The following is a 24043-nucleotide window of genomic DNA, read 5'->3' as shown; positions in this document are numbered from 1 at the left end:
AAAAATATTTTAAAATGGAATAACAAACCAATTGGTCTTCTTTTTTGAACTTGAACATCTTTACCCTGTTAACGTGTTACACAGTGATGATTAACAAAGATGGCAAAGTGTGTATGCTGTCCTTCGAAACTGTATTTCTGCCAATTTCTGGGAAAGTCTGCTCTGGGCGAAAAGTGATGTCACCATCTCAGATGCAAATCTCAGCTTTATCACTGTTTTAAGTATTCCAAGTATTTCTTGAATGAGGGGGAATCCCTTCGGCCAGTGCTATTAATTTATCTTTCCATTTAAATTTATACATTTGACAGCAGATCACTTTTCAGACAGAGCAGCTTTGTGTTATCCCTTGAGTCTCCCATGATGAGAATTCAGAATTACAGCAACCTTCTGCATTTTCCCTCTGATTCTGTGCAACTACTGAGGGAAGTAATCACAATCAATTCCAATAATAAATATTTAGACACCTTCAACTCTTTTTCCCCCGGTAGAGGCTAGTACAAGAAAGGTTGTTTTATAATTTAATTCCAAAGTCTATGGCAGCTCATACCTGTAATCCTAGCATGGGAAAGATTGAGGGAAGGGGAGTCAGCCCAGGTTATACAGTGGATTCATGCTAGGCTGGCCTAGATTGAGGCTGAGATATTGCTCAAAACAAAACAAAACAAACAACAAAAGAACACCTAAGGTTTAATTTTTGTGACATACTGGGTTTTTTATTTTTCTAAGAAAAAAATTATTAAGGTGTATTACCAAAAGCAACTTACAGACTAAATGCAATTACTGTCAAAATTTCAACTTTTTAAAAAAATAGAAACAACAAAAATCCAAAAATTCATATGGAAGCACAAAAGACCCTGAATAAGCCAAAGCAAAACAGAGCAAAAAAAATATGGGAGGTATCTCATTTCAAGATGCACTACGGGCCATAACAAAGATGGCATGGTACTGGCACAGAAACAAATTTGTGGACCAGTGGAACATATAGAAAATATGGAATAAACCCCACAATGATAGCCACCCGATTTTTAACAAAGATGCCAAAGCCTATTTTGAAGAAAAGCCAGCCTCTTCAACAAATGGTGCTAGCAAAACTGGATATCCATGTGTAAAGGAACAAAATTAGAACTGTACCTCTCACTTTAAGGAAAAACAAAATCAATTCAAATCTTTATATAAGATTGAAACTTTGAAATTGCTAGAGGGAAGCATAAGGAAAGCACTTAAAGATACCAGCAAAGGCAAGGACTTTCTAGAAGTATCAGGAAACGATAGCAAAAGCTGGCAAATGGGACTGATGAAATTAAAAGGCTTCTGTGCAAGTGAAGAGACAGCTTATGATGGGAGAAAAATCCTTACTAGTTCCTGACCAAAGTATCTAGACTCCATTAAAAAAAAAAACAAAACCAAAAAAAAAAAAAAAAACCACCAAAAAACCCAAACAATCCAGTCTGTAAATGGGCAAAGGAAATGAACTCTCAAAAGATGAAATACAAAGAACTAATAAGTATTTTTTTTAGAAGTTCAGCATTCTTGGCCATTAGAAAATAGAAATTAAAACACTGAAACTCCATCTCATCTCCAGTCTGAAAGACTATCATTAGGAAAGCAAACACCAAATGTAGCTAGGATGGTGGGGGCAAGGCAGCCCTTGAACGTTGCTGGCAGGAGTGTAAATTACTCTAACCAGTATGGAAATTAGTAATAAAGGCTCCTAATTAATAATAATAATAAAACAGAAATAGAACAACTTTATGAATTACCTTTGCCACTACTGGGAATATACCCAAAGAACATAAAATCAACATAAAACTACATTTTATTATTTTGTCTTAAGCTTTTTTTGTTGGTGGTATTTGTTTGTTTTGAGACCCTGTCTGGTTATGGAGCGCAGGCTAGTCTCAAACTCGAGATTCTCCTCAGCTTCCTAAGGCCAGGATTACAGACATGTGCCACCACACTTGGCTGAAATTTCTGTAGTATAAGGGAGCAAACCCAGAGCAGTATGCATAGTGGGCACTTGTTCTACCAGGAAAGTACATCCCTGTACCAACCCCATCCTAGATTCCTGATAGCCACAAGGTGAGCAATTTTACTCCTTAAATCATTCTCTGCTGGGCTTCTGCCCCACCAGTCCCAAAACCCTGAACAGACCATGGCCAGAAAGCCCTGAGTCAAAATCAATCTTTCATTCTTTAAACTGTTTCTCCCAGGTATTTGTCGTAGTGATTAAAAAGCTAAGACAGTGCTCAGCGTAGGATAAAGCTAAGGAATCTTTCAGGATGCAGTTTACAAAAACAGAAAACGTACCTTAATGAGGCAAAACATTGAGTTTTAGTGGACCTAACATTGTACCCCATCTTTAACAGTTTTACTAAATCCTTCAGAAACTGAGATAGCAGAACAAATGAAGAATGGGTGAAGTATTCAATACAAAAGACCTTGGATTATCTCTGTAGCTGCACACTTTGCAAGTTCCTAGCAAAGCCATCTTGCAGACAGCCTTTTTCCTCCCACTGTCACCCAGGACAGAAATTAAATTTTCAGTCATTTGGACTTTTCATTTGCCTGGAAGTTTTCAAGTTTCCTCAAGCTCTTTACTGAGACCTATTTACTTTATTCCAATTTTAAATTACGTGGAAAGGCAAGTTACTATAGGAATCTTTTTAGGTTATCCTCAATTATTTTCTAATTTTCCATACATTATTTGAAAATAACAGAACTACATTGTTTGAGCTATCATCTCACTAGTTAAAACTGACAAGCTCTCCCTTTGTCAACGTTTTGAGAATGCATATACTTTTAGAGTGGTATGCTACTTCCATATTTGGGTGGACCAAATAGTTAAAGTACACACTTCCCATGAAAATGGTGACAATCAAGTATATTTTAATACTTATGCTATTGCTTTAAATTAAACATAAAACCTCACATTTTGCTTATGAGCTTTCATTATTACCTATAAAATGAAATAAAAACCCAATAAAAATTCTATAAAAACAAAAGCATAGTAGCATCTCACCTGGCATTTTTCCTTTACTTGAACCTACAGTTTCAGCACAGTAAGCTAAAACAACTTGTAAATACATTGCGCCGAATGCTGGGTGTATATTAACCCTTTCAGGCCACTGGGGAGCTAGTGAACAAATTACTGCTCCACTTATTGACCTTTCCCTACTTGCGCAGAAGCAATACTTTGCCTATTAGCAAAGTAAAAGGTAAAACATTATCTACTAACTCTCCAAAGACTTGTTATTTGTTGTTTATTTAAACTACTGGAGAATGAAGACGCCAAGTGAGGAAAGAAAAGTTTTATATTTTAACACTGACAAACTTTGAGCTACTTAAAGAAAACTTGGGTTTCTACAAAGCACTATCAATTCATGAGCCAAATAAAATAGAATGACTTCCTAAAATTGTATTGTTTAAACTGAAATCAAAAAAGCAAAGCAGTTCAAAAAGAGCAGCAACTTGAGTTTTACTAATATCTCTACATTTCAGTAGATAACAAATCCATTATGTTAATTTTTTTTTCAAACTATACATCACATTACCTATTCCTGGTAAATAAAACAAGCCAATCCATTGGGCAGCTCTACATTTTGATTAAGAATCCTAAAATATAATTAATGTGCTGATATATAAATCTGGAAACCTTCGAAGAGGGCCCCAAAATGTGTTTCAATGCTCTTTTGGGAACTTCAAACAGCCTATAGCAAGGCACCAGACACCCAGATCAAAGGACACAGATATGAGTAAATCTTCTGTACCAAGTGTATCCCTAATTGTGTAAGCAAGGAAACTTTAATTAAACCACCAACCTAGAATATCAATCAGACACAGAATAAGAAACTGGGGAGAGACAAGTGCAGGGTCTCCTCAGAAAGGTAACAGAGAGGTGCGGAAGTTACTTGACCATTGGCTTGCATCTACACCCATTTCTGGCAAGAGAGCTAATGTTTCAAAAAAAAAAATACATTCATATTTAGCTATCACAGGCAAATTTTTATTAATCATAAACAGAACTCAGGCTCAGATTTCTGGAGAACTTCCTTTTCTAGCTTAAAAAAAATCTAATACAGAGTTAATAAAATGTAACTGATAAGAAAAAAATAAAATTAAAAAAAATAAAATAAAAAAAAATCTAGACTTGAATGATAACATTCAGTACTTGCAGCTGCCACTGAACAAAAAATAAAAAGCAACTTGCCAAGGGGAGATATATGTAGTCAGCTTTTCTTTTTCATTTGTCATTTAATATTTTATAACACATTCAAGATCAATAAAGCCTCCTTTCTTAAATAAAGCTTAAAGTAAACACTGAATGAAACACAAAACACTTGAAAGACTCTCCATGAACTGAATAAATAAGCCATCTGTGACTCAGGCTTCCCTATCGGGTTTGAGGCTGACCCACTTCTACAGAGTCACCACGGTTCGCAGAATCTCACTTCTAAGGGGCAGCAGGGCCGGCTCTGTGCCAGAGCATAGTTTGAATCCAACAGGGTAAAAGGCCGAGGCAAACAGCACCTACAAAAGGACACGGGTCTTTATTTAAAATGATCCCCCAATCCCCGCCTCTAAAACGGAACTTCAATACCAGCCTTAACCAGGAGCAGTCTTTTCTCCAACAGAAGAACAAATCATGTCTGTAGGGGAGAAAAGAGGGCAGGCAGAGATTGAGAACCGATCAGGTACTTGGTCCATCGGGTTCTGGAGATCAGACACCAGGTCTGCAGGCGGGGTGAGGTCGGGGGCGCGGGAACTCGGTTCAGCGGTCAGCTCGGCTCTAGAAAGCCCTGCGGGCAAGCTCAGGGCCGAAAGAGCCGACTGTCCTCAGGCCCGGACCCGAGTCCCCCACCCCCCACCCCCCAGGCGCCCTTTCCCCGCCCGGGTGGCACAACTTTGCGCAGTTCGTCGCCAGCAGCCCGGAGACCGCCAGGGACGCATCCCTCACCCCACGACCGGCTCTGCGGGCTTCGTCTCCGGAGGGGGTTAGCGGCGGGGGGGGGGGGGGGGGGGGGGGGGGGGGGGGGGCGCGAAAGTGCTAGAAGGATGCCGAGGCGCCGGAGGCACGGCTTGCAAGCCCCTCGCCCGGCCGCCCTGGACGCCGCCGCCACAAAGGGAAGGGCCTGGCCCCCGCCGGGTGCCCACCGCGAGACGCTCGCCGCGGCTGGGTGAGGCCGGCCGGCGGGGGCGCGCGGCAGGTGACACCCGCGTCGCGGGCGCCCGGGCCGAGTCGCAGTCTCCCCGCCCACCTCGGGCCTCGCCCACCGCGGCGCGCGGCGGGGAGCCCGGAGCCCTGCACCTCACAATGGTGTCGGGACGAGGCCACGGCCGAGCGGGGCGGCCGAGGGGCTCCGCACGCCACGAACGGGCGCCGGGGCCCCGAGGTGCGCGCGGTCCCCGCCCTGTCGCGCCCGCGCGCCGCCTCCTACCCTTTGGCGTGTTCCGTCTCCTCCTCATTGTCTCCGTCTATTCCGCACGTGTCCTGGTCGTCCAGCTCGAGGCTCTGCTGGCTGGCCGCAGACTCGCTGTCCTCCGCCATCGCGGCGGCCCCGAGCGGCTGGGAAGGCGGCGCTCCGAGCAGCTAGCGAGGCGCGACAGGGCGGGCGGGCGCGGCCGCGGCTCCCTCTAGTGCCGCCCACCCTCGGGCTCCGGGGCTGGAGTCTGCCGCCCCGCCCATCCCGCCGGCCCCGCCCACCGCAGCCGCCACGGCCCCGCCCACCCGCTTGCGGCTCCCGCCCGTCTCTGCCGTCCCGCCCGCCTCAGTCGGAGCGGGCCCCGCCCACCGCAGCGGTTCGCCCACCTTAGCAGGCACGGCCCCTCCCTCCTCGCGCGTCTGCTCTAGCCCACCTCACAGCCATGGCCCCGCCTACCTCGCCTTCCCACTTCCGCCTATTTTGGCTGGTGAGACCCCCCCCCATCCCGCGGTCCCGCTTCCGCCCCAGCCCGCGAGGCCCCGCCCACCTCGCCGGCGGGCTCGGGCGCTCTCAGCCGGCGCGGCCCCGCCCACCTCAGCCAACCTGAGGGCGAGGCCAGGCCCGCTCTTCTTCCTGGGTCTAGAGCCGTGAGGCGGGGTGTAGGGAGGGACTGTGGAGTCTGAGCCCGAGGCCGCAGGGGGTGGGGCGTGGTCTGCCCGGGACGCGCTTGCGGCGCTATGGCGGGACCTGAGATCTCCGGGTCGCTGCTGGTTGAATTTCAGTGCTGTGCGTCAGCGTTTGCGAGCACCGGCTACGCGCATCTGTGTGGCTGTTCCCTTCAGTGTTCTTGATTTCTGCAGGGCTTTTTTTTGGTTTTTCGAGATAGGGTTTCTCTGGGCTCGCTCTGTAGACCAGGCTGGCCTCGAACTCACGGAGATCGCCTGCCTCAGCCTCCGAGAGAGAGAGAGAGAGAGAGAGAGAGAGAGAGAGAGAGAGAGAGAGAGAGACCGCGCGAGCGCTGGGATTAAAGGCATTACTACCGTGCCCGGCAGGGATTTTTTTTTCTCACTCAGGCCCGCTATTTCCTGAGGCTCTCCCTGCTTCCTCACACATGTACTTCAAAATTTTCCACTTCATGTTTCAATATCTAATGCTTTTTAAATGCACTATAATTTATTCACTTTATATCCCAGTTGTAGCCCCCTCCCTTGTCTCCTCCCGGTTCCACCCTCCCTCTCAATCTCTAATGCTTACCATGCAAAGTCAGAATGTTCCAACCTCCCTACCTCCCTGCTGCAACCTCAAGAGCTCTCAACAGAAAATTACTGGCGCTGGCTTTTTGTTGTTGTTTTGGTTTTTTTGTTTTTTGTCTAGACGGGTTCAGCTGAGAACAGAACGAACATTTTGTGAGAAATGGTGAAGATATTCAAATTGGGGATTTGGGTAGTTTCAGGCAGGTCATTCTGCTTTCTCCTAAGTGAAGGTCATGACCTCCAAGCAACTGTGCTTGGATGGTGTTGAAATACTCCTCCAGTAAACAGGAGAGGAAGGAAGCCAAGCACGGTGGCCCATACCTGTTATCCTAGCACTCTCCGGAGGTAAAAAGATGAGTTCCTTGGAGCCAGCATCCATTATGTACAGAGTTCAAGGACATCTTGAGCTATAAGAGACTGGTCTCAGAAAATAAAAGGCTGGGGATAGAAGAAAGAGATTCTCTTGTGCTTACCAGATAAGACAGGTGAAATTCACACGTCTCTTAAATGCTTCCCACAGCACTCCTTTGCTTTCCAGAGATAGGAAGTGTTCAAAGATCCTGCCAGACCTCCTGAAGTCTGAGTGGCAGTTTTACAAAGGCAGTTGCTGAGAAAGTTGCCAAAACTCTGTAATGAGGGAGAACTCCTTAAAATCCACTCAAAAACTTTAGTGTAATGCAGGGAGAAACCCCCAACACAGACAACACACACACAAGGATATGTACCTAAAATGCACTGAGCTAGAATGACCTAGAGAAAAAATTGCAGAGCAACTTCAAAGTCCAACATTTGTTTGATGTTCTTGGAAAAAGTGTAAATGGGACCCAAACATGGAGAAAATGCATTTTTGTCCTTCACAACTGCAGCTCTTTTTGAGACAGGGTGAAAGGTGGCGTCTAGATTCGTACTTTAGGATAAAGGCAGGCACGGAGGAGTGAGGCTTCTGCCCCTCAGCTATGAACATAAACAGCTGACTAACTAATCTGCCAACAGAGATCTAACCAGGAGGTAACCTAAGGGATCAGAGGGGTTTGCTGCAGGAGACTGGGGAAATCAACATCAGGATTAACATAGAGAGGGGACCAGTAGGCAAAGAAAGCCTGGAAGCCCTTCTTCCACTTAGCCCACAGAGCATGGAATAGGAAAGGGTATTATACTCAAATATGTGAGAGGCCAGGAGTTGCTATGTAAAAGTCCTCTGAAGGGTCATGTGCCTTGTGGCCTAGTGCTTTGAGGGGCTTTCCCCTCAGCCCCCTAACCCACTCTATTCTCAGGAGTGTCATTTCTTAATAAACAAACTATATTTCTAACCTGGTGCAGTTTCTTATCCCTTGGTCCTGAGACAGGTGCTTCCTGAACTCAGATCCATGCCTATAAGAGATTCAAGCAGTTTTCAAACTCCAAGGCAAAGGAAATACAACACATTTATTTATTTTAACTGTCAAGAAACTCCAAAAGAAAAAAAAAAAAGACTGAGAAAGCAAATAATCCTGGAGAAATAAAGAGAGGGCATCAGAAGCCAGTAAACATCAGAAAATAATGACAAGTGGGGACATCTGTTCTTCAGAACAGAAGGGAGCAGCACCAGACCATTTGCACACTGCTAGATTGAAGCCTTATATAATTCGAAGGTTTCTCAGCAGAATATTAATCTTTTACAGGAAAAAAAAGTTTGTGGACAGCCCTGAGGGAGTCCTAAATTCATGTTCAGAAACAATGTCTCTAAAGGGCTTTACTTCTCTCTCTGGCTTCATCCAGAGGTCTGGGGATTCAGAGCCAAGTGATGGCTTCTAGAAGATGAAATCCAAGGTCTAGATGAGGGGAAAACACTTCTGTAGAGTGTTTGCCAGTGTGTTAAAAGTAGCCCTTGGGACTTTCTCCTTCTGCGTGGCTCATCTTCTATTAGAAGTACAAGACCACGATTGTGTAGTTGGCCTTGTTCGTTTCCAAAGTATATTTTTAAGTGTCCTGAAATATCCAACATCGAACTTACTGTCAAACCCCTTTTCAGCATATGGCTGGTTTCACTTCACGCTACTCACATGTAGAACACTTTCCCCTTGCCTACCTGCACCTCTATAGCCAGTAAGCAGCACTGCTTCCACCTCCTCGCCTGCCTGTGGGAGCGACCATTCTACTTCTGTTTTTGAGCAATAGTCCTTGGTGTCTATATCAGCTGCTCCCTGTATATTCCTGCAAGAATTCAATAGCCATCCAAGTGGTTATAGATGATATAACTCAGTATAGCCAGGGATGTATAACGTTTTTAGATATGAAGTACATTTTAAAGACAAAACAATAAATATTATGTAGGTGTGTCCATGTTCATGTGCACATGCACATTTAGGCGTGCCTGTGTGTTTGAAGGCCAGAGGACAGCCTCGGGTATCATTCATCAGTTTTTGTTTTTTTAAACAGGGTCTCTGACTGGCTTAAAATTCAGCCATGTAGGCTAGGCTGGTTGGCCAGTGAGACCCAGGGATCCTATGGTCTCTGCTTCTCTACCACTGAGATTTCAATAATGTGTGACTACTCCTCACATTTTTTTTTAAACGTAGCCTTGGGAGAATCATACATGGTCCTCATGCTTGGGAGGCAAGCATTTTACTGACTGCAATAAATGCTTGGGCCGAATCGCCTCTGCCCAATAATCAAGTTTTTGAAGCTATGTAGAATGCATATAATGCGTAGACTGTTGGTAACTACAGTTGTCTGGAGGAGGATATTCAATAGGAAATGTACAAATGGCTCTAATTACAATGAGAAAATTATACAAGTCAATGCATCTTGAGAGAATAGTACATATTGTAATGCTACATAGAACTAGACTTCAAACATACATTTGAGTGTTCTCTTCTTTCTCTTCTTTTTTCATCTCTGAAACTATAATCTGAACAAGAATTGTTGTTGGGGGGCATCTAGGATTATAGACAATCCTAGATATAACAAAAAGTCTCCAAAGGAAATATCTGATTAAAACTAGAAAAGATTCAGTTTGGCCTGTATGTTTACCAAACTAACTCAATTCTCCAGAGGATAGGAAAGATTAAAACACCTGATGAGAGGTTTAAGGGACTGGAGAACAGAATGTGAGAAAATAGTCCAATTATTTATTTAATTGGAGAAAGAAGAATATGAAAACTGTAAGGAAATTAAGAGATGGAGTGACAGAGGCCTTGCATGTTTCTCCTCTGTCCCTTGGAGTACTTCCTACCATGAGCACAAGCTTGGCTTACTCAGATGTGGTCTCCAGCTCTTGGTTGGTCCACCAGACAACCACAGGTGTGTGACGGACAACAGCAGAAGTCAACACCGTGCCCCACCTCCCCACAGACTTGTGAGAGACGGTAAGTAGTCTCGGCTTTCGGATGCCAAATTTCAGAGTATCTTATTGTACAGCAGTGCCCGCCATCCTAAACCAAAGCAAAGACCATATCTTTCTAAATGGCTCATTTTTTATTACTAATTATGATTACTCTCTGTATTCCTGAATATGTCTGAAAAACTCATTCCAATCAAAAGTTCGAACTGACTATCCCTGACTGCTGATCTTCGGCCTTTTGTTTGCCTTCACTTCTTTTTAAGACAGTGATTCCACACCACACTTGCACCTTTGCAAATTATGTGTTTGACCTGACCCTTGGAGAACATACCTATAAACCCAATACTAAAGAGACTGAGGCGAGATTATTCGTTCCAGGCTAGCTTGGATTAAAACACTTGTCCAAAAAAACAAAACAAACAAACAAACAAAAAAAAACCAACCAACCAACCAACCAAACAAACAAACAAAAAAAAACCCAAAAAAACCCCAAAATTAAAAACCTGTACACTGAGAATACATTTTTATGGCAATTCAAAGTCTGGCTTCCACCACCTATTGCTAAGGATTTTTTGTATGTTTATGTTTATTCTTATTGTTCAAATGAGTAGGAAAGTGCTACAACAGATGATGTATATTAGCTACACTATAAACCTCAGTGTTGGTGAGTTTGTCTATCTGGCCTTCAGGCCTAAGTATAACCTCACTGAAAATTCTGGAAGATGCAGAGATGATACCTTGGAGAAAGAAGTGTGTTTTTACTTTAGGACTGGGAGGTCTCTTCCTTCTGTAAACAAGGTCATTTTGAAACCACACTGCTCTCTGAACTCAGTAAATACAGGCCTAGTCTACCAGTGCATCACTGAGCACTGTGCTTTGTATATTTTTCAAAATAAATACATATGACATATTCCTGAAGCATGTGGCTTCTTTACAATTTCTTGCCAGAAGTACTAGAAAGCTGTCGAATGGGTTGCTCTGCTTTATATTTCTGCTGGTTTGTAAGCTCAACAGCCTTTCCATAGTCTAGTTGCAGAGGCAACAAGGAAACATTTCTCTTACCATGGATTTTCTATGAGCTCAAAGTGCAGTGATAGGAAAGAGAAGTGCACTTTGACCCATTTCTTCTAGAAACACAGATCTCTTCCAGGAATTCCATATGAGCACCTGGTCCTTCTGCCTAGTCCTCCAAGAACAAGAGATGGGAAGAATGAAAGGAGGAAACTTGTCTAAGAAGCCACAGAGGCAAAAACTTCTACGGTGTGTGCGACAGACTGCCATCTTGGTGGTAGCTCTGAAGCAAATGATGAGATGGGTTTGTTGTTCCCAGGGAAGAAGACTGAGTATGGTATCCACTTGAGTTACTCTGAATAAGTAGGGCTTTCAGCTGTCTCCAGAAGATTGTCTTAAAGGTGAAGATGCCATGAAGGAGGGGGAGGGGGAGACATGGCAGACATTCAGCTACTTTCATTTGAGACACTGTCAGTAAAACTGAGTAAGAGTGGTGAAAGGAGCTAGGGTACCTCTCAGTTGTAGAACACTTTTCTAGCCTATATAGCACCAGGCCACGATCCTCAAACAAGCAAAACAAACAACCTCAAAAAAGAGGTAAAGACATTAAAGGACACTCATGGTGATGTACCAAAGCCGACTCACACAAAGCTCGTATACGCCAATCTCTTCGAAACTGTGAGTTCAGTGATGTAGTGTCGGTTGCTTGATATTGACAGTCTACATGACAGAAATCAACTATTGCTGCAAATCAAGGCTCCCATCAAGGCTCCCACCTGGTGGGAGCCAGATTTCCACCGTTTAACAGCACACTGCTTCTTTTGTGCCTCAAAATCTACTAGTCATGGCTAGATAGGGGTAGGAGGGGTGGTGGGTAGCTTTGTGACAAAGCAAATAGAGCCAAAATGTTTCTTGCAGAACATAATCAGCGGGCATAGGGAGGCTCACTGTGCAATGCACTTAATATCTCTATATTAGAACTTTCTCCTAATAAAGTGATTTTAAAAACATAAAAGGCTACATCTGTGCAGGGGTTCTAGGTTATCTCCATGAATGGTTCTTGGTTGGAGTGTCAGTCTCAGACTCAGTTTCCAGTGGGTTCCATCGTAGGGGGAGTAGGGGCTGTCTCTAACATGAACTCAGTGGCTGGCTCCTTGATAACCTCTCCCTGAGGCGGGGTGGGGGGACTAGCCTTACTAGGCCACAGACGAAGACAATACATCCAGTACTGATGAGACCTGATAGACTAGTGTCAGATGGAAGGGGAGGAGGACCTCCCCTATCAGTGGACTGGGGAAGGGGCATGGGAGGACAAGAGAGAGGGAGGGTAGAATTGGGAGGGGTCAATGAATGGGGCTACAGCTGAGATACAAAGTGAAAAAATTGCAATAAATAAAAAAGAAATTTAAAATAAAAAAATAAAGTTAAAAAAAAAACCCATAAAAGGCAGGTAGTCAAATCCCAGGTAGTCAAACGCCCTTTGTGTAAACTTTAACAAGGTTACATGCTCCTTTGTGCTGACTCCTGAGCCAGACTTTTCAGTATCCAGCTTCCAGAAGGGAAGCTGGAAGAAGCTCTCCAACTTGGTCCTTTGGGCCAACGTCACATCCAGACTGTTGTGAGAGGGTCTGCCATCTGCACTAAGAATATTTGTAGAGCCTGCGAGAAGCACCAGCCCTGGTGTGTCAGTTTATAAAGAACCCTTGCAAAAGAAGTTATTTGTTAATCTCAACCTTGCTTTCTATTGAAAGATAAGTAAACCTGAAAGAAACAAAACAAAACCCTTTCTTTGTGGTTGTTTGGTTCATGAGACAGAGACTACAACTCCCAGACTGGCCTTGAAGTTTGCTTTGTAGCCAAGCATGGCTAGCTCTGAGCCTCCATCCATCTACTGATTGCATGTGTGTACCACCACGGCAGCTTTTAGGCCATCCTGGGGTGTAAAATGGAGGGCTTTGTGCAGGCTAGTAAGCACTCTACTGATGCAGCTGCACCCTCAGCCCATGAAACCAGTGTAGCAGTGACAACATTCAACCAGTGCTGACTCTTAAAGAGATCTATTTTGTACTATTATTATTTTAACTTTTAATTGGTGACAAGAACACAATGCGAGATGAGAAAGTGGAGAGCAAGAGAAGTTAAAATAATTTACCCACACTAGAGTGCGATCTTGTACAGCCACTCTGGGAATCAGTGTGGTAGTTCCTCAGAAAGATAGGAATAGATCTACCTCAAGATACAGCAATATTACTCTTGGGCATATACCCAAAGGGTGCTTCATCTTACTAAAGAGACACTTGCTCACCCATGCTCATTGCTGCTCTATTCACAGTAGCCAGGAACTGGAATCAACCCAGCTGTCCCTCAACAGAAGAATGAATAAAGAGAATGTGGTCCATTTACACATGGAGTATAGATCAGCTCTTAAAAGAAGACATCATGAAATTTGCAGGCAAATGGATGAAACTAGAAAAAAAAAATCATCCTGAGTGAGGCAAGGCAGACCCAGAAAGATAAAATAGTATGTATTCACTTATATGTGGCTATTAGTTGTTAAGTAAATGTTGGCCAAGCTACAATCTGTAGACCCAGAGAGGTTAGGTATAGAGGAAAGGATGGGGGCAGACATGGCTCTCCCTGGGAGGCAAAAATAGAATAGAATTTATGGGTGGACTGGGTGCAGAGAGGACTAGAATGAGAAGGTCAGGGTGGAGAGGGGCGGGATGAGCCAATGCAATGAGAGACAATTAAGGTGATTTTGAGGGGTGGTATAGAAACTTACTGCAGAGGGAACTCCCTCAGATATACGAAGGCCATCCTAATGAGTTCCTCAAACCTGAGTCCAAGACAGAATCCCAAACTGACCATTTCTTGTCACCAAATGAACTTTCTAGTACTGGTCCTGGGTTACTTCCAACTGAGTTGTTGGCCAAAGGGGTTCTATGGCAATCACCTAACAACCCAGGCTGTTGCCAAGACTATAGGTTGCTCTCCACGAATAGACAGCAAGGCCACATCGCTGAAGACAACGCATTAACTATGGAATGGTTGAACTGGTGCCAACGTAGAACCTTCACTCCTATATTCTAATGTCTTTGGTACAAACAGGTAATCTGCAGGCTACCAAAAGAGAAACATATACACCAACCCAGCCACAAAAGTTTTATCTACAGTGCTGTCCTGCCCACAAAATGTGCTCAGGTAATGGTGGCACAACATTTGTGGAGTAACCAACCAAGGTCTGATTTGACTTCAGGTCCACTCCACAAGAAAGAACTCATACCTAGCATTGCTTGGGTGGCCGAGAAGCAGGGACTAGAGATCTCAGAGACCCAGTAAGAGCAAATATTTCTGGTCTTTAAACAATAATGATAAAATGACTCTTAATTATATTATACTCATAGATCAGTGCCTTATTCAGCCATCATCAGAGACACTTCCTCCGGCAGTAGATGGGAATGCAAAAACCCACAGCTAGACATGTTCTGAGAGGGAGAGAGAGAGAGAGAGAGAAACAGAGACAAAGACACACACACAGGGGCAGAGAGCTAGAGAGACAAAGGAGAAGGGAGAGAGAGAGATAGAGACAGAGAGACAGGCAGACAGACAGAGACAGAGAGACAGACAGACCTTGAAACACATATCTTTAAATGGAATGTCTCCTTCAAATTTCTTCCCTTATGGCTCAGGGAACCCTGAGGAAGAGGCTGCAGAAAGAGTTTAGAGTCAGAAGGGATGGGAGCAAACCAAGAATATAAGGCCCCCAAATCAACTGAGCAAAGCTCATATGAGCTCACAGAGACTGAAGCAGCATGCGCAGGGCCTGCACAGGTCTGCCCCAGGTCCTCTGCACCTATACATAATTATATATATTAGAATTTTATATATATTTTATATGTGATATGTATGTGTATTATGATTGCTTTCGGTTTAGTGTTTTTATGGGATTCCTGCGTGTGTGAACAAGTGGGTCTCTGATTCTTGTTGGGCTCTTTTTCTTCTGTTGGTTTGCCCTGTCCAATTTCAATATTGATAGCTTCTATCTTATCCTATATTTTAGTGTGTTATGTTTTTTTGTTATCTCTTAGAATATGTTCTTTTCTAATGAGAGACAGAAAGGGAGTGCATCTGGATAGGACGAGAGGTTGGGGAGAAACCGGGAGGAACAGAGAGAGGGAAACTATAATCAGGATATATTATATGAGAAAAGAATCTATTTTCAATAAAAGGGGAGAAGCTTTGATTTGAAAATTTAAAAAAATTTACCCATACTCACTCAAGATATGTATGAAGCAGGATTCAAAACCATGTCTCTGTAGCCATATATAGCCTTACCATCTTCTGCATGCTTGATATTCTCTAGTGTCCCTAGAAGATGTTCCTGGCAATGCTATTAAGCAGAACTCTTTCTTTTTTGTTGTTGTCGTTTTCTTTTTTCTTTCTTTCTTTCTTTCTTTCTTTCTTTCTTTCTTTCTTTCTTTCCTTCCTTCCTTCCTTCCTTTCCTTCTTTCATCCTTTCTTTCTTTCATTCCTTCTTTTTTTAGACAGGGTGTGTGTGTGTGTGTGTGTGTGTGTGTGTGTGTGTGTGTGTGCAGCCTTGCTTATCCTGGATTCACTTTGCAGACCAGGCTGGCCTTGAACTCAGAGAGGTCCACCTGCCTCTGAGTGCTGGGATTAAAGGGGTACACCACCATGCCCAGCTAATAGAACTCTTCTAATAAGAATTTTACATTTTATTCTATGTATGATTATTGTATCATAATAACACGTTATATTAATAAACATTATTACATAATACAATGAATAAAGTATGTCTATATAATTATTACTTTGGTAATTGAATTATATGTAATTATGTTATTCTCTATATCATATATTACCATCATGCTTTTTTTTTCTCTGAAGTACTTCAGCTCTTTTGTCTCATTTCTACAGCTCCTTTTTTATATAGCTCATGTGGTTATTAGCATTTCCTATAATAGGTGACAACTGAAACTAGGGGAAATTACATTCCTTACCTAAGATAAAAATAAGTTCATCATTGGTAAAACCAGATATCGACTTTGATCCTGACCCCATGGCCACATTCTATCCACTGTTGTTTTATCATCACTATGTTGTTTTGTTTGTTTGTTTGAGACAGGGTCTCTCCATGTTGCCCTGGTTATTCTGGAACTCACTATGTAGACCAGGCTGGCCTTGAACTCACAGAGATCTGCCTGCCTTTGCCTCCCAAATGCTGGGATTAAAGGCTTGTGCCAATACACCAGCTGTGGTTATATTTTTCATTGATTATATAAGATAATAGTTTTCTTTATAATATTTTTCTCATATGTAAATCATTGTGCTTTGCTCATACTTACCCCTATCATCCTCTCTATTTCCCTTATCCTCTCTGCTGGTTCCTACATGCTCCACTTCTGCCTTGATGTCCTATATAAGCACATATTATAACACACATACATATTTAAATATAGGTTCTGCATATGGAGCAGTTCATAAGATATCTGTTGTTCTTTTCCCCTCTGGTTACCATCTTTGTTCCTGTTTCCCCCTCCTTTATACACCTTCATCCCCATCCCCATGTGGCTCCCTACTCTCTACTCTCAAATCATAACACACACACACACACACATACACACACACACACACACACACACACACACACACACAATTTAGATTCTTCATATGGTTGTTTGACTAAAAATGGCCCTCACAAGCTCATATGTTTGAATGTTTAGTTTCTAGTTGGTGGAATGTTAGGAAGTATTAAAAGGCATGGAGGAGGTGTGATCTTGTTAGAGTAAGTATGTCATATGCCAGGCTTATTCTCTCTCTCTCTTCCCTCTACAACTAATGGGTCAGATGTGAACCCTCAGCTACTGCTCTATCACCATGCCTGCTTGCCTTCTTCTGTGTTTCTAACAATGATGACCATGGGCTAATCCCCTAGAGCTGTAAGGAAACCCTCAATTAAATAACTTCTGGCATAGGTTGCTTTGGTCATAGGGTTTTCTGACAGCAAGAGAACAGTAACTAAGACACTGAATATGACAGAAAAAAAATGCCATACTAATCATTATAAATCTTGCTTATTTCACTTAACATGGTTGTTTCTAGTGCCATCCATTTTTTATGAGGCAGTTTCATTATTCTTTATGGTCAATAAAATCCCATGGTGTGTGTAAACTATGGTGTCATTATCCATTCATCTGTTGCCAGGTTCTATGTCTTGGCTATTGGGATAGTGTTGTGGCAACAACTCACTCATTAAATTTACTATCTTGGGTCTGCTGATATAAATAAGTTATGTTCCGTGACCCTGTTAATTTTTGCTCCAGCACTTTCTAACCAAGACAGTGACAGAAAAAACATCCCCCACATTCAGTCTTTTCTCTTATTTTATAATATTTATTCACTTTACATCCCAATTGTAGCCTCTCCCTTCTCTCCTCCTGGTCCCACCCTCCCTCTCTCTTTTCCCTATCCACCCTCCCCTATACCTCAGAAAAGGGGAGCCCCCCCCAACCCAACCCAGCATATCAAGTCGCATCAGGACTGAGAGCATCCTCTTCTCCCATGGCCTGGCAAAGGAGTCCCACCAGAGGGAAGTGATTGAAAAGCATGCAACAGAGTCCTTGCATAGACAACCTCCCCCAATTCCTCTTACTTTGGGACCTACATGAAGACCAAGCTGCTCACTGGGTATGTAAGTTTAGGGGGCCTAGGTCTAGTCCACGCATGATGCTTGCTTGGTGCTTTGGTCTCTACGAACCCCCCTGAGCGCAGGCTAGTTGACTCTGTTGGTCTTCTTGTGGAGTTCTTGTCCCCTCCATGTCCTTTTATCCTTCCCCCAACTCTTCCACAAGTCTCCCTATATTTGGCTTGAGTCTTCCATAAGTCACCCAATATTTGGCTGTGACTCTCAGTTTTTCAGTCTGTAATATACAGTAAATTTCACAGTACTTATTCTGACCAGCTAGGGATTCGCAGAGATTCTAACAGTCCCCTTGAAGGGCTTCAGTTTTAAAGAGAAAGAGAGTTGAGTGGAAAGTTCTTAGGATAAACAAACACTCAACTTCTTTGCATATGCTCTTGCTGATAGTTTGAAAAAGAGGAGACCCTAGAGAGTGCAAACACTGTTAGTTCATACAGACATCTAGTAAGATTCCCTGAATGAGCAGGCATCGAGTCAGCAGAAGTACAATTTTCTTGGAGGATGTCACAGATCCCATGTATTGACTCATTCATATTTTGTTCAAGAAGTGCCCGTCTCAACACAGTGAAAATGTAATATGTAGACAATGTTGAATGTGTGTCAATGTCATCTATAGTGGTTACTTGTCTGGTTGTTGCGACAAATACCTGATAAAACCAGCTTAAAGACAGGAGAGGCTATTTTGGTGTGACAGCCGATCACATTTTCCCATAGTCAGGAAGCATAGAGAGATGACTGCTTATGTTCATCTTACTCCGCCCTCACACCTTTTTTCAGTCCTAGATCTCTTCACATTTAGGGTGGGTCTTCCCTCCTCCATTAACACAGTCCCTCAGAGACAGATCCAGAAACTGATTCCTGAGTGATGCTAAATTCCCTCAAGGTGACGATCATGATTAACCATCTCGTCAGCTCAGAAGCAAAGTGTCACTGTTGATACAGGACTAGGAACTCTCTCTTTCACCCTCAGGAGCAGAGTGGCACAGGTCTAGTCATTCATGGTTTCCCATTTGCCTTAGTCTCACCCAGGTCAGGCTGTAATTCAAGCTCAAGCAGAATACTTCTCATGCATATTGAAGATATTGATTCTCTCTTCTTTCCTTTCTTTCTCTTCCTCCTTCTTCCACTTTTCCCTTCATCCAGAACGGCTAGGGGCTTGCAGCTTTAGCTATCTGGAATGATAATGATTATGTTCATCTTACTTTCTTTCCTCCCCTGCTTTTTATTTATATTTTAAATATTTTTATTTTTAAATAATTTTATACATTTACTTGTATCCCAGCTGTAGTCCTCTCCCTCTTTCCCTCCCAATCCTCCCCTCCCTCCCTCATCTCCTCCCTGCCCCCTTCCGAGTCCACTGAGAAGGGATGTCCTCCTCTCCTTCCATCTGGTCCTAGCTTATCAGGTATCTTCAGGATGGTTGCAACGTCCTTATCTGTGGCCTAGCAAGGCTGCTCTTCCCTCAGCGGGGAGGAGAAGCTCATGAGTTCATCTCAGAAACAATTCCTGTCCCCCTTACTAGGGAACCCATTTGGATACTGAGCTACCATGGGCTATGTCTGAGCAGGAGTTGTAGGTTATATCCATGTATGGTCCTTGGTTGGATAAACAATCTTATAGAAGACCCCTGTGCTCAGATATATTTGGACTTGTGGGGCTCCCTGTCCCCTCTAGGATATACTAATTCCTCTCTCCTTCCTATGATTCCCTACACTCTGCCGAAGGTTTGGATATGGGTCTCAACATCTGCTTACACTGCTAGGTAGAGTCTTTCAGGTGCCCTCTGTGGTAGGCTCCTGTCCTGTTAGTTGTTTTCTCCTATTTCCAATGTCTATCCCCTTTGTCTTTCTAGATGAGGATTGATCATCTTACCCCTGGACCTCTTTCTTGTTTATCTCCTTTAGGTGTACATATTTTAGTATGTTTATCCTATCTTATAGGTCTATATAAGAGAGGATATACCATGTGTGTCTTTCTGTTTTTGGGATACCTCACTCAGGATGATTTTTTTTCTAGATCCCACCATTTGCCTGCAAAATTCATGATTTCCTTGTTTTTAATTGCTGAGTAGGATTCCATTGTGTAAAAGTACCACAATTTCTATATCCATTCCTCCATTGATGGACATCTGGGTTGTTTCCAGGTTCTGGCTATTGTGAATAAAGCTGCTACAAACATGGTTGAGCAAATGTCCTTGTTGTGTACTTGAACATCTTTTGGATATATGCCTAGGAGTGGTATAGCTGGATCTTGAGGTAGCACTATTCCTAATTGTCTGAGAAAGTGCCAGACTGATTTCCATAGTAGTTGTACCAGTTGACATTCCCACCAGCAATGGAGGAGGGTTCCCCTTTCTCCACAGCCTCTCCAGCATGCGTTATCTCTTGAGTTTTTTTATCTCAGCCATTCTGATGGCTCCCCTGCTTTTTTTTTTTTCCAGTCCTAGATCTGATCCAGTCTTTTGACTAATCGAGTTAGTTTTCTTAAGCAGAGCTCTGGTCCATGGTCCAGGCTGAAGAATGAGTGGCTGGGGCTGCTAAGCATGTAGGGAAATAAACAGGCTTCTGCACTGCTGGCCAAAGTAGAAATTAGTGCAGCTTCTCTGGAGAATAATTTTGCAACATCTATGGAGACTTTACCCTTTGGACATAAGGTTAGCCCTCTGAATTTGAGAGTTCTACATCTATGAATTAAATCAACTAAAGGTGGAAGATATTTCTTATTATGATCAAGTCTGTATTGAACATGGACTAACTTTTTTCTTCTTGTTCTCAAAATAATGTGATAGAACAACTGTTTACATTGTATTGGGCACTACAAGTCATCTAGAGATGACCTAAAATATAGGGACAGATGTTCATGAGTTATAGACAAACACTAAATCATTTCATGTAAAGCAGTGGTCATCAACCTATGGGTCACACCCCTTTTGTGGGTCACATATTAGATATCCTGCTTTTACATTATGACTCATAACAGTAGCAAAATTACAGTTATGAAGTAATAATGATATAATTTTATGGTGGGGTTCACCACAACATAAGGAGCTATATAAAAGGATCACAGCATTAGGAAGATTGAGAACCACTGATATAAGGGATTTGAATATCCATGGAGTTTGGTATCTACAGATCAGGATGCTGTCCCAGGATCAATCTCCAGTGATGAGACTGACAATACTCTGAAAGAGCTACAGGGGCATGAGCTATGACATTATCTGGAGGACAAGATGTTAATGAGAGCTTGCAGGCTGTCTTGGAATTGAGGCTCCACCCCAAAGCTGAGCAGAAGAGGTGCTGACCATCCAGATCTGAAGGAGCAGTTAAAAGGTGATAGGACCAGTCCAGAGACCAGTCACCTCTCCCATCCAGCTTAGAGAAGCACAAGTCATTAGCAGACCCCTAACGTTCAAGGTCACTCCTTTCTTTCCTTGGAAAATTAGTGGGGTTTTAAGAGCCTCAGGGGCCAGGGAGGTGACTCAGTGGGTAAAGTGCTTTCTGCAAGCATGAGGACCTGAGTTCAGCTCTCCAGAATCCATGAAAAACATCTAGCTGTGACCACATGTGTCTGTAACCCAGTACAATGGGGTGGAGACAGGTGGATACCAGGGATTTCATGGCTAGCCAGCCTAAATGAAACATAGAGCTATAGGTTCGGTGAAGAAACCTTGTCTCAAAACAAACAAACAAACAAAAAACAACAACCAGAAATCTGACATGTACATGCACGCACGCACGCACGCGCACACACACACGTATATGCACACACGAAACTCAGGGACCAATAAGCCTGAAAGAAGACAAATACCTCATTCCTGAGGAAGACATTGCTAAGATATGGAATCTCTTTCATGAACATAGCTCCAGAATCTACCTAAAATGTCATAATAAGGGTAGGGTCAGGGAGACTTGAGAGATTATGATTAACCTCAGTAACTTAAGATAAACACCCCTTTAACTTAGTTAACTGATTAATTAATTCTGAGACAAGGCTTTGCTACATAGCCTAAGCCGGCCTCAAATTTGGATTCGTGTATCAGTTTCCACGTGCTGAGATTATAGGCTACTTTACCATGCCTATCTCAGCCACTGCACTTTATTAAATCAAAGAAGCAAAGAAAAGCTGGCTGTAGTGGCACACACCTGTAATCCCAGCACTCTGGGAGGCAGAGGCAAGCATATCTCTATAAGTTCGAGGCCAGCCTGGTCTACAAAGTGAGTCCAGGACAGCCAAGTCTACACAGAGAAAAGCCTGTCTTAAAAAACCAAAATAAATAAATAAAATTATAAAATAATGAAGAGGCAAAGAAAATCGTGCTATTTTATTTATTTATAAATAGAATCTACCTGTCAAAATAGTACTGTGTTTTTGTTTTTTTAAACAAAGCAATAGAGGGGCTGGTGAGATGATTCAGTAGGAAGAAGCGCTTGTCACGTGGAGACCCAATGGCTTGAGCTGGTCCCCCAGATTCTGTGGTATAAGGAGAGAACTGACTAAAGCTGACTCCCCAAAGCCTTCAACTCCTCCACTTCAATTTATGGTAGTGTATGTGTGTGTGTGTGTGTGTGTGTGTGTGTGTGTGTGTGTAAACCTCCATCTGAAACCTGGGTGGGAGTTATAGTCTTGTTAAATTTATAAAACTTCTAAGCTGAACATTTCAAAATGCTGTGGAAGATGATTCATTTTTAGTGATGGTTTTTCATTAAACATGTCCACAGTGGGTTTTTTGTTTTTGTCTTTGTTTTTTTGAGATAGGGTTTCTCTGTGTCGTCCCGGCTGTCCTGGAATTCACTCTGTAGACCAGGCTGGCCTTGATCTCAGAGGTCCTCCTGCCTTTGCTTCTAAAGTGCTGGAATTAAAGGCATGCCATCAGAGTCTACCACAGTAATTTCTTACCGTCTCTCTCTCTTTTTTTTTAATGTAGTACTGAGGCTTGAAGCCAGGGCTTCATGCATGCTAGGCATATGTATGGTTCCTGAGCCAGCTCTAACTTTTCAGATTTTGAGATAGGATCTCATAAGTAGCTCAGGCTTACCTTGAGCTCAAACTGGAGTCCAAGCAGGCCTTTATCTTAAGTTCTTCCTCTTGTGAGTAGCTAGGATTACAGGCCTGTGCCAACCCTATGGAGGGCAGCCACTCTTGTCAGTTAATCAGAAGTGGTTGAAGCTGTGTCACCCCTGACCCCTCAAACTCATTTGCCCTTCCCTTTCTTCATGGAACCAGAAGCTTGCCTATTACAGATTGAACTCATGGTTATGGAAATGCTCTTGATCTTAGATATAGGCTAATCCACAATGAACTGTTTTATCCCCATAGTCGAATATATACACAAAGAGCATGAGCAATGTATGCAGAAAAGCCATTCATCTCCACAATAAAGTTATCTGTACACCACTGTCCTTGTTCTTTACTCCTACTGGAATCCTTTGAGCTCTATGTTTGGTTGGCCATCTTTAACCAAATGGAAAAAGTTTACCTGAGCAAGGTTTGGTCACCATATCAAACCACACAGGCAAGAGTATATTCTATTTTTTGCATAGCGCTGCCTAACTCAAACACAAGGTTAGATTCACTTGTCTAACACTCACTTCTCACTCTACCTGACAGTCCATCTGTAGCAAACAGATCTTTCAAGAGCAAAAGACCAACTAGCTAGTGAAGGGGAAGAAAACAACTGAATAAGGATGTTTGACCTAAAGCAAAGATCACCCAAGAAGGATGATAGAGCATCTCTGATTAACTCTGAATGTTCAGGCTTTAAAAGTCATAGGAACTGTAATAAAACAACATACACCAAATGTAGCTCCTTCATAGTTTTCTGATGTATGTTCTAATGTACACACCTATGACACATGTGGAACCAGAAGAGGGTGCCAGGGGTCTTGCTCTATGACTTTCTATCTTATTCTTTTGAGACCATGTCTCTCACTGAAACTGGCAGCTAACAAACCACAGCAATCCTATTCCCATTCCCGCAGTTCTGGGGTTATTAGGCACATTGTGACCATTTCCAGTTTTTCATCTGGGTGCTGGGGAGTTGAAATTCATGTTTGCACAACAATTCTTTCACCTGCTAAGCCACCTCGCAACTTCCTCAATAACTTTAAAGTGTAGAGCTTAACGGCGTTCGGAGTACCCACAGTGTAATACAGCCTTTGCTACCGCCCGTCTCCAGAGCTCTCTTCATGGTGCAAAACTAAAACTACGTACCAGTTAATAACTTTATGCTGGCCCTTCCCCCTCCTTTTTCTGACAACCTCCAATCTACTTTTTGTCTCTGTCAGTCTGGCTACTGGGCTTCATAGGAGGCGATGGTACA

At 43.0% G+C, this 24043-nt stretch overlaps 1 protein-coding gene across 6 annotated transcripts in view; it reads right to left on the bottom strand.

Annotated features, from left to right (window-relative positions):
* Nmt2 (N-myristoyltransferase 2) overlaps nucleotides 1-5652 on the bottom strand; it is a 41204-nt gene extending 35552 nt beyond the window's left edge. For 2 of the 6 annotated variants that reach the window (XM_055593764.1, XM_055593765.1), the window contains exon 1: nucleotides 5436-5652. In XM_055593764.1, coding sequence (XP_055449739.1) covers nucleotides 5436-5545 — 110 coding nt within the window. In that variant the 5' untranslated portion in view covers nucleotides 5546-5652. The remainder of the gene's footprint in view (nucleotides 1-5435) is intronic. The other 4 variants (XM_055593766.1, XM_055593767.1, XM_055593768.1 and 1 more) reach the window with 2 other exon arrangements.
* Between the last annotated feature and the right edge of the window lie 18391 nt (nucleotides 5653-24043).

The sequence above is a fragment of the Psammomys obesus genome, unplaced genomic scaffold (assembly GCF_907164565.1).
Source record: "Psammomys obesus unplaced genomic scaffold, mPsaObe1.curated_primary_1811, whole genome shotgun sequence".
NCBI classification, from domain to species: domain Eukaryota; kingdom Metazoa; phylum Chordata; class Mammalia; order Rodentia; family Muridae; genus Psammomys; species Psammomys obesus.
The sequence above is the reverse complement of the archived record's forward strand: the minus strand, read 5'-3'. Positions and strand labels throughout refer to the sequence as shown.